The following is an 11,694-nucleotide window of genomic DNA, read 5'->3' as shown; positions in this document are numbered from 1 at the left end:
GCTTGCGTTTGCTCAACGTCACGCTGAAAAGGGCATGGAGTATTGAGGCCTCATCATCTTTACTGATGAGAAATGTTTCTCTTCCACTACACATGGCAGGATGCATTGTTGGCGGAGAAACAGTACACGGTATGATATTCATAATTATTGTTAACGTATGTCTGCATTTCATTATAGTTTAATTCCGTGTTCATTCGTTATTATTATCTTGTGGAAGTGATGCACATATTGTTAAAGATCAAGGCATAAATACTGTTCTTACAGTAGTTAACAATAAATATGCCTTTGACGTTAATAACAAGTGCATCATAAAATATACTGCCTTATCAATATAGAAACAAATATGTTTTCTCATTCAGATACGACCCCCGCAACATCATTGAGGTGGCTCGATCCGGTCACGTCACCTGTAATGTGTGAGGCTGGGTGTCGTTGCATGGCATGGGTGATGTGTTCCGCATTGAGGGGAGGTTTACAGCAGCAAAGTATGTTGAGCTGTTGCATACCTCCTTGCCTTCTCTTAGACAGAGGAATTTCCCTTTCCCAGCGGGGCCTATCCTGTTCATGCATGACCGATGTCCCATTCATATGGCTCGTGTTGTTCAAGAATGGTTTGAAGTACAGGATAACCTTCACCTTCTTGAATGGCCGAGCAAAGGGGCGGACATGAATGTGATTGAGCATGTGTGGGCCCAAATGGTGAACACCTGGAAAATGGGGCAAGAGAGAACACCCCAGCAACTCATGCAGGAAATCAATGCCCATTGGGAAGTTAGCAGACGTAATCCTGAACAGATCCGCGTCCTAGTAAATTCTTTACCTGAAAGACTGCAGAGTGTTACTGAAAGACAAGGAGGGTGGTCTAGGTATTAGTAAAATACTGTATATGGCAATATATGTTTTAAGTAAGTAATTACGTTGCCATAAATATACTTTCTTCTCTCTAGTGATCACTGATATTTTTCTTTCTGTACTAAACTTAATTTACAAAAGCGTGTTATCAGGGTGGTGAAAGTATTAGTGAAAGTGTAAATATTTTTATGGGAATATGTTCTTTACCTAAACATTTACTTGTTTTTATCACCTCTAGTCGTCATTGACTATATTTTGTTTGGAATAAACATAAATTTCAAAAAGTGTTGTTATATCCACGATTCCTTTCATATGTAAATCGATAGGTCCTTCTTACCAACAGTCTTCCAAGATAATCGCATATGCTAATACCTGTAATAGCGTTATTATAACCCACACCCCAAGTGTCTTGTGTGTATTGTGGCGTCTGTGTGGACTCTGGAGCTAAATACAACAGTAACTTAGCTTCATGTATAATTATTTCCTCTATTCTAGGATACATTAATACAGGTTAATTATATACTGTATGAAAGTATATATTGTGATACTAACATCATTACTGCTCCTGTTACTGTCACTATATTGGTAATGTGATGACTGACTCATTGCTTCAAGGAGCTCGGAAACTGCGCTCGTGGATTCTTCTTCATTGGTGTTACTGCATGAATGGACGCAGTAGTCATTTAGCACCATTATGTATCCAACACCTGTATGACATTCCCATACCTATAAAAACATCCTTCGTACTCACATCATCGGTTATGCATCGAAACAAACTAATTCGGTATCGAGATCGACGGTGTGTCGTGGTGGGCATTTGGTAGGGGTGGCGAGGGAGGTAGGGGGTTTGAGGGCGGGGCTAGACACAGGTATACGCCGTGCAGTAAGGGTACGCCAGGATTCGTTCACTCATAGCGAGGTGTACCAGGAAAACCTGTCCCCAAGTGTACGTCCGCATGTTGTGCTATAATACATGCTTGCATTTACTTTAAATGTCACTCATCGTTTTATTAAACTTTATTATCAACTTTAATTTTCTTTGGTAATGGTATTTTAAAAGCTAATTTTGACCTCTTTAGCTTTGAAAATTATTCCATATTTAAACTGGCTGCTTTTATTGCAAGCAGTTTACAAATATAAATATCTGTGTTAAATAAGAAGAGCTGTAGAATTACCACGCTCCTCAGTGTTGCATAAACCAATGAGCAGCTTTAATTCAAACGTTTCTTGGCTCTAGCCAGCAGAGCTGAGTGAACAGGGTATACTTGTCACACTTGAGTTACCCTTTACTTTTCGTTTTCTATCTGGAAGGCCGGGTTACGTCATCAAACTGCGCGTGAGACGACTGTATATTACACTGTCTAAACGACCCTTTTCCGAGCGTCGTAACGGGGCAGGAAGGGTGACCGGCATAAGCAGGGAGAGAAGGAACTCATGTGTAAGTGTGAGGGTTGGGCTCAAGGAACAACCAAGATTAACTGTTGAATAAAAAACCTTTAACTAATGAAGGTTATTCAGTGACTGATGATTCATATAACAAAACTGGAACTAAATGTAATGGTGTTGATTGCATTTATTAAAATATTGCAAAAAGTTGCTACAATTGCAAAAATAATGAATTTTGGTCCAAACTGGTACCCTATTTTCGGTGCGTCTAACAACGCTTGTCGGAGCGTAGGAGCCCAGCAGGCCGGGTGAGCAGAAACTCGCATGTAAATCTGAGGGTTGGGCTCAGAGAACGTAATTCAGATTAACAGATGGGCCATTTAGTCATTGGAACTTATGAAGGTTATTTAGATTCACTGATCATATATATATATATATATATATATATATATATATATATATATATATATATATATATATATATATATATATATATAATGTACTGTATATGTGTGTGTGTGTGTGTTTTACATATGTATGTATGCACACTAGAAAACAAGTTTACAAGTTTTCTTCTAAAATTAGTAGAAATGATAAAAGTGTACAGATAAGAGATGATAAAAGCACAGAAACAAGAGAACATTCAGGATGAGAGGTGATTTGGAGATCTATACCCATTAATTACACACTTTAGCCACAGACTTGTGGCTGGTGGAATGTAGTAATGGGCGTAGGTCTCCGACACTCCTCCCATCCTGAATGCTTTCTTGTTTCTGTGCTCTTTCCATCTCTTATCTGTGCACTTTCTCCATCCCTACTTTGAACAGTCATTGTAGAAGAAAACTTTAGTTTTCTAGTTTATGATCTTTTCGTGGAAGTATAATTACCGGTATGCATAATGCAGGTATTATATTTAGATTGTTACATGCATAGCATACTGAAAGACTAAAGCGAGGGGTGGCTTCACATGGAAAAAAGTGTTTTGGTACGTACGTTCTTTAACTGTAGGCGAGCTGTAGCTAACCAATATTGTGTTACATAGCGTACTTACGGGTGGCCGCGATGCGGTTGTCAAGCCGTATCTCGCGAACTGTAGCCTGCATGCTTTTCTAAACGTGAAAAGAAACATCTACACTTAACAAGCAGCGTTTTGGTGTATAGCACGATCACGTAAGCATTTTTGGAGTTATGACTGATGAAGAAGAAAGAACAAAATTGCTAATTTTTCGGTTCGATTTTGCGACTCCTACTAAGGTTAGCAAGACTTTGCGAGTAGTTTTGCATTTGAATAGCGGAGGTCTTTTAGTTCATAAGCTTGGAACTGGGCTTTGCGACCGTTTTCGCGTCAATGCTCCTATACCCTATGTACAGGACGCCATTTTGAAGCTGCGCCATTCCTACTTAAGGAGTGGCTACCGCACTCCGTGTTATGTATGTACGCATTGTGTGTGTGTGTGTGTGTGTGTGTGTACCGTACATCTGTATGTATGTATATATGCATGCATGTGTGTGTGTGTGTGTGTAGATATACAGTATAATCGCATTCCTATATCGGAGCCAGTCAAAGATACTCAAAGCTACTGTCAAACTCATTTAATATTCTGACTACCCATGCGTTTGCCCTCATCACCGTGATTGGCTACAGTAGTGCTGGTAATTCCTTTGTACCAGTTAACTATCACTGTTGCGTGCTTGATGTTTCCCATTACCATTATGATGAAACTGATACAAAACACCTTTCATTGAATGGTACAAGCTAATAAGTTTACAATTAATTTCCCTATTTTCTGACCCACGCAACATTAGAAGAGCGTTGCCTGAGTTGCCCTTGTACACGATGATTGAAAGTGTATAAATAATGGTAGTAATGTGCAGGATATTTGAATAGTTGATATGTTGTACACGATAATGATATGCGTCACATACACTTCACACTTCCACACCTCACACAACTACATTTCACACTGCCTCATCTCACACAACGACGCCACACACTACAGCATCTCACACTGCCAAACGTCGCACTGCCACACCTCACACTGCCATATCTCACACTGCCACACCTTAAACTCAATCTGCTACTCCTCAGACCACCACACCTCACACTACTACATCTCACTCTGCCATACTTCACACTGCCATACCTCACACTGCCACATTTCACACTGCCACACGTCCCACTGTCATACCTCATACTGCCACACGTCCCACTGCCACACCTCACACTGCCATACCTTACACTGCCATACCTCACACTGCCACGCCTCACACTGCCACAACTCACACTGCCACAACTCACATTGCCACACCTCACATTGCCACATCTCACTCTTCCATACCTCTCGCTGCCATACCTCACACTGCAGCACCTCACACACACACACTGCCACCAAACCTTACTATGCCACACACGCATATATCTCACACTGCCACACCATACTGTGACGTCTCACAATGGCATACTTCACACTGCAGGCATTACACAACACTGCATCTCACAACTCTTCACACCGCCACACCTCACACCACTACACCTCACACCGCCACACCTCACATCACCACAGCTCACACCACCAAACCTGACATCTCCACACCTCACACCACCGCGCCTCACACCACCACACGTCAAACCGCCACGACTCACACCACACGGCCACACTTCACACCGCCACACCTAACACCATCACAACTCACACCACTACACCTAACTCCACCACAGCTCTCACCACCACAACTCACACCACCACAATTCACACCGTCATACCTCACACTACCACACCTCACACCGCCACGCCTCACACCACCACACTTTACACCACCCTACCTCACACTACCGCACCTCACCACCATACTCGTACCTCATACCACCACACCCTTTGCCATGCTTCACTCCACGACACCTCACACACCACACCTCACACCACCACACCTCACACTACCACACCTTACATTACCACGTCTCACACCAACACGCCTCGCTCTACCACACCTCACACTACGACACCTCACACCACCACCCCTCACACTACCACACCTCACACCACCATACTTCACACCATCACACCACAACTCACACCGCCACACCTCATACCACCACACCCCACACCACCACACCTCTCACCGCTACACCTGATAATGTCAAACCACACACACATACCACAACACCTTACACCATCACATTTCACCCTGCGATGCCTCAAACTTCCACATCTCACATACAACTCATACTTCCACACCTCGCAACTCCACACCTCGCATACACTTTGTACTCTTATGCCTCACACCAGCATACACTTTGTACTCTTATGCCTCACACCAGCATACCCCTCACTGCCACACTTCACATTGCCATACCTCACACTGCCACACTTCACAGATTTTCGGACTGCCACACCATACACTTCCACACTACACACTTCTACACCACACACTGCCACATCTCACACTGCCGCACTTCACACAGATTTTCAGACTGCCAAACCATACACTTCCACACCACACAGTACCATACCTCACACTGCTGCACCACACAGTCACATCTCACATTACTGCATGTTATACTGTTATCATGTGTTGCTATCCATCATTCCTTCCTCCCTTCCTCATGTCTGTCTTCTCCCATTTGTACTTATCTTTTATCCTTCATCTCTTTTGCTCCCTTCCTCTCTCTCTCTCTCTCTCTCATGACTGTCTTCTCCCATTTGCACTTATCTCTTATCCTTCATCTCTTTCGCTCCCTACCCCCCCCCTCTCTCCAGCCTACCTATTTTATCCACAATTTTCACCCATTTCCTCTCTCACTTTCCCCTTCTCTCATCCCTCTGTGGCGAAACAACAAACTCGCCTTTCCACTTTGCTTTAATTGTCACCCCTTTCCCCTCACTTACCCTTTCCCCTCTCCCATCACAATCCCCCTCATTTCTCCCCTCTTCCGTCTTTCTCCCCTCCCTTTAAAATCTCTATCTTTATTTCCTTACTACGTCGTCTTTCTTTGTTTTCACTGTGTCTTTTCGAATTTGCACTTTTTATGTCTGTTCTTAATTCATTCATTCATTCATCGCCAGACGCCATGTATCCCAAACGGGGTGGTCAAGGGTTTAGAGTTAATTGTTTTACAGGGAGGGGCACTAATCCTCCACCAACCCCACTTGACACGTAGGGATGCCAACAGCATCTGGTGTTCCCAGGCGGTCACCCATCCAAGTACTAACCAGACCCAACTGTTCTTAATTACTAGTATATAATTCTCTCTCATTCGAACTTTTATTTCTGTTTTGCATCTTACGTTTCCTCCTCGCTTTCTTTTTAATTCCTCGTTTCTGTTTCTTACCTCAAACTATTATATTTTCCGCGTCTTCCTTCAGTTTGCTATTCATTTTAATTATTGATCTTTGTTTTAACTAACTTTTTTGCTCTATCTTTTTCTTATAAACATATTTCTCTTTTCTACTTTTTGTCTCCAACCCGCCTTTTTCATGTATCCGACTTAATTCTGCGCGTAAACTACTACACAGTTCGTTCCTGAGGTCCAGCTGATATGGTTAGCACAAAGCATGTCACCACTTGGGTACTAATACTCAGTGACCATGCTGAACACATACTAAGGTTTTCTCATTCACGACGTGTGACAGCATCATTTGGGGTGTCTTTATGAAAATGTCGGTGGGTCTTGTAGGAGGTCTATTATGACAGGTTTGATTGATGAAAAGTCAGATATGCAGTGTGTCGCCTGGTCCAGCCTGAGATACATTTCGTTTTCTTTCGAGCGGTGTTTGTTTACTTGACCACCAACTCTCTCTCTCTCTCTCTCTCTCTCTCTCTCTCTCTCTCTCTTACCACTGCTACTACCGTTACAACAACAACTACTACTACTACTACTACTACTACTACTGCTGCTGTTACTACTACTACTACTACAACCTCTGTGATAACGTGTATTAAAGTACTTTTGTAGTTTATTCTTACTGCAACCAGGCAATATTATTCATCTAAGTAGAGCTCCTTGGCGGTGAAGGTGTTAATGAACGCGATATTTACTTACTCAGGTATACAGTGCCTCTCATTAACTGAATAAGATCTTTGGAGCTAGCAAGAATAAAATATGAAATATATCATCGGACTGGAGGAGCTATGCCTCTTACGGCAATGCAGTAAATCTGTCAAAAAGTAAATATTTTGATGGCATCTGTAGGTGGGGGCGCTCACCATCCACTCACTCGATGTAGTGCTGCTCTCGGGTGTCTGCCCTTTCCTCTCCATCCTTCTTTCCTTCCATTCTCTTCTGTCTTTCTTTCCTTCATTCTTTCCTTGTCCTTCTGCCTACGGGTGACTTTACACTTCCTCTTCTGTCTTTCTTTCTTTCATTCTTGCCACTTCCTTCAGCATGAGGGTGACCCTACACTGAGTGACAAGCCAAATGGTTTCCTGTGAACCAGAAAACCATTTACCACGCTGGGTGGTAACCATATAACCAAATTTTGGCGCCTGGTGGTTTAGTGGGTAATTATTGCGCTCCAATCGGATTGAGCCGGTGAAGGTTTATATCCAAGGGATGGTTGGAGTTGATTGCTCATGTAATGCCACTCAGGGATGAGTGAGGCTGGCCACTCTCATCTTAAATGTCGGGACCAACTGCCTAGCCCCGGCTCATGGGGCAATGTAGGATTGGATGATGGATGGATGGATGGATGTAAATACGAGTAGAAGCTTCACGGGAGGGAGGGGGTGGTCAAATGATAAAATGATGAAATGCCAATTGAAAGAATACGATACTGATCCCTGCCTGGGATAAGAAACACTTAGGGCATTTGGATTTTGTTGGTTATAACTGATCTTTCATAAGACCCATGGACGTATTGTAAAAACATCCTTGGTAGTACCCATGCGCCAGCCTGGAATACTACAGTCGTGGCGTGTACTAGGTAAGGATGGTGGGTGTCAGTGACCTAGAACTTGTACAGCTGTGTAACACCACCTGCTGCACGAGAAAGGAATGATGGTAGTGGAAAAAGACTATGTACCATATATCCAAGTCAATAAAGCTTTTCAGTACTACTGTTAAAAGGTAAAAGGAGTGCAAACGGATTGAACTTAGAGAAAGATCGTTTTGTCTATTAATTTTGTATTTTCTTCTTGATGACATGAAAATGAGGGCCGCAACAGAACTAGAAGACTGAGGGCTGCATATGGCTCGCAGGCCAATGTGTAGGCTACATACTTCCTTGGTTTAGACAAAGTCTTCAAGAACTCCGTCACTACTACAATGCTCCTTTGATAGTAACAAAATTGTCTCATAGCAGCAAGAATGAAATATAAAAGTCGACCTCAGACGGAGGAGTGGACGGCTTTCCATTGAACGAGCTGGCTTTTGTCCATTTACTTCACTGAATAAGGTGATTTTTTTTCTTTTTGTAGTTCTTTCTTGCTCAGACGATTTTCTTCACTCTAGGAAAGACATTTCGAACTAGCCGTGTTGAACAACGTCTTCTGTCACCCCTCAACGCGAAAAGACTTTCCTGAGTTGAATAAAATAAGCTGGAAGTAGCAAGAGTAATGCCAAAAAGACGTCATTATACTAGAGCGATTAACCTTATTTTCATCACCATTCTGATGAATACAATGCCAACTGTTTATCACCAATGTAAGCCTAATTATCGCCCACCTAGCGAGGCGATAATTTTATTGCCTGCATCTGAGTGTGTGTCTGTGTATCTGTTCCTAAAATATCTCAAAATCAAGTAAGCAAATTGTATCCAAATTTTGTGGGCAGTATCTCAGGATATGTGGCTTGTTGGTAAATTATTTTTGGCAACGCTGCGATGATATGTCTCTGATTATCACAGGATTACTCATCTATTTTTTTTTTTTTTTTTTTTTTTACAGGAACACAAAGAGATGGAGGAATGCGGTGGGCGAAATTCTAAGACTTTTTTCAGTTTTGATAAAGCTGTGACAATATGCCTCCGATTGCCAGAGGATTACTGAACTACTTTTTAGTGATGGCAGGCGATACGCATTTGTGGGCGAATGCTTTGGCTTTTAATTTTGTTATTATCTCTAAAGTTACATACTTTAAGTGAATGGAGATGTAAAAGTCTCATGCCAACATATGTCTTCAAAGAATGCTTTTGAAAGCTTGTGGCATCAATAGATGGAATAGCAATTTTGTAAGCTTTCATATCAATCTGTTTATGCTGTGAATATCTTGCATTAGAGGAGTGGACTAGTGAATTTACGCTAACCCGATCGATTTCTGCGGGGGCTGAGGACAGTATGAAGATTATAAATTCATGGAAACATTTTGACTGATTTTTCAGTAGACTTACCTACTTGTATTAAAACACACCTAGCAATATTACAAGTAGTCCTAGCATATGTTGCATTTGGCGTTTCGGCACTAATGTCCAACTGTGAAATGTGAGGACCCGTGCACCAGCTGTTGGCATATGCAAAGGACTGCTGGACCACAGGTAACAGACTATTTACTTTGTGACCGAAATCGAATTAATACAAAAAATACGAACTGTACATGATAATATAAAAATGTGACCGAGAAACAGTCGTTTACAGACTTTGACAACTATGCAAGATTAGCGCAGTGGCCTCATGAACAGAAATATTGTGTGTGTAGTACCACATACCATTCACATGAGCACTTTGCATGTGTGTGTGTGTGTGTGTGTGTGTGTGTGTGTGTGTGTGTGTGTGTGTGTGTGTGTGTGTATCTGTGTGTGTGTGTGGTGCGTGTGTGTGTGTGTGTGTGTGTGTGTGTGTGTGTGTGTGTGTAAAAGGACTCAGAGTGAGAGTGGATTTAACCCTTTCAACCAAAGCACGCATTTTTTAATATTATTTGTGTGATTTCAAGACTATTTTATTCAACTAGGGAAAGATAATTATGTAATAGTGAAGGAGTTACGTGCATATTTATCCCCTCCAGACAAACATAAGTGTCCCGTACCGGCAAGACTTGTATAAAGAGAACGTTATTGGACAGAAGACAGAAAGGGTTAAAATCGAAACGGAAGAAAAAAAAAAATAGATGCTGGGATGAAATGAAGCCTGGATGATAATGGAGGCGAAATGTTGCGTTGTTCAAATGTGTAATTCTTCATGATGCAACACGAGTAAGTACGGCGAAACTTAAACACAAAGGTATTGCAATAACTTTTAACAACAGAAATACTGAATTGATGCTGTGCACATGCTTATAATAAAAAAGTACTTGTCGTTTACCCCTCGAATCAAGCGACGTAATTTTTGGCATTTCTTTTGTTAACTGCAGATGATTATATTTAACTTACGAGAGACTCCCAAACTGGAGAGGCTATACATAGCCTTCATTAACCCCCTTCACTACCGGGGTACTTTCCTAAGTGATGTGAAAAATAGTAATAGCAAGATTAAGGTAAGAAATATGTCACAAATTTCAAGGGGTGACGCAGTATTTCAGAATATAAGTGAACAGCGATTATCATCCTGAAAGTTTCCCTTTCGCTTTATTAGGTTAGTATTATGGACGCTTTGGTACAGTATGAAGATATCAGTAAAGAAGCTGTATGAGGATCGGGTGATGGTTTTATTAATACTAGAGTTTTCTTGACAGTGAATAGGTTAATGGTTACAAGTTAACATTCTCTAGCTCCTATGCTCACTCTCAGGTGAACAAATTTGGCTTGCGTTTGTCAGAATATAATGCTGAAAAAATGGTGACCATGAAGGGATTAACATATAGGTGTGAGAATTGAGTGTCAAGAGCATCATCACTCAAATGAGAGAACGGTGGCAGTGAGACTATTAAAGCATGTATGCGGCTAGAGATGATGAGGAATGCACATTTGTGAAGTATACAAAGTAAGAATTCTATCTATCAAAGGAAAGAACACATCTTGCTTAGGTGAAAAGGTCACAAAGGGAGATCGGAATAAAACTAAGTAATGAAAAAATAATTTGATATTGAATTTAAGAGTAGGAGCAGGAGTAGAAGCCAAGATGTAGGTTAGTGGATAATGTAAAGAAATGTGAGAATAAAATGAAGTATAAAAGTTCATTAAGGAAATGGGCTTACAAAGAATAGGAATGAATGGAAGAAGCAAGTAGCCTATTGAAATGAACATTGCTTAAATTGGAAGTCGACAAACGTCCTCTGTCCTTCAGGCTTATGAAGCACATTTTGTGCAGGTCGCTTTCACCTGTCAAGTAGAGCCGTGCATTTTGGAAATATAATGAGTCAGTGGGTGTATGGGCCACTTCACTGAAAACGCTGTTGATGGTTCTCCTGCATCTTTGTTTTCTTTTTCCCATTATGGGTTCCTTCTACTCCGTGACGCTTTTGTTGCGAACTCAGGCTCATCTGAATGGGAACCCAGTGGACTGCTGGCTAAACTTGCCATTTTTCTTCAGTCCACCATCGTCCCTTCGGGGGACATGGAGGGAGTTGAGATACGTTTGTATAATTAG

General features: G+C 41.6%; 1 protein-coding gene across 1 annotated transcript in view; it reads left to right on the top strand.

Moving 5' to 3' along the window:
* LOC145401983 (uncharacterized) overlaps positions 1–46 on the top strand; it is a 619-nt gene extending 573 nt beyond the window's left edge. The window contains exon 2 of the mRNA XM_080274085.1: positions 1–46. This exon is cut by the window's left edge and continues 217 nt beyond it. Coding sequence (XP_080130211.1) covers positions 1–46 — 46 coding nt within the window.
* The last annotated feature ends 11,648 nt before the right edge of the window (positions 47–11,694 follow it).

The sequence above is a fragment of the Coenobita brevimanus genome, chromosome 57 (genome assembly GCF_032717465.1).
Source record: "Coenobita brevimanus isolate Jiangsu-jjx chromosome 57, ASM3271746v2, whole genome shotgun sequence".
Classification (NCBI taxonomy): Eukaryota; Metazoa; Arthropoda; class Malacostraca; order Decapoda; family Coenobitidae; genus Coenobita; species Coenobita brevimanus.
Note: the sequence above shows the minus strand (reverse complement) of the source record. Positions and strands in the feature narration are given on the sequence as shown.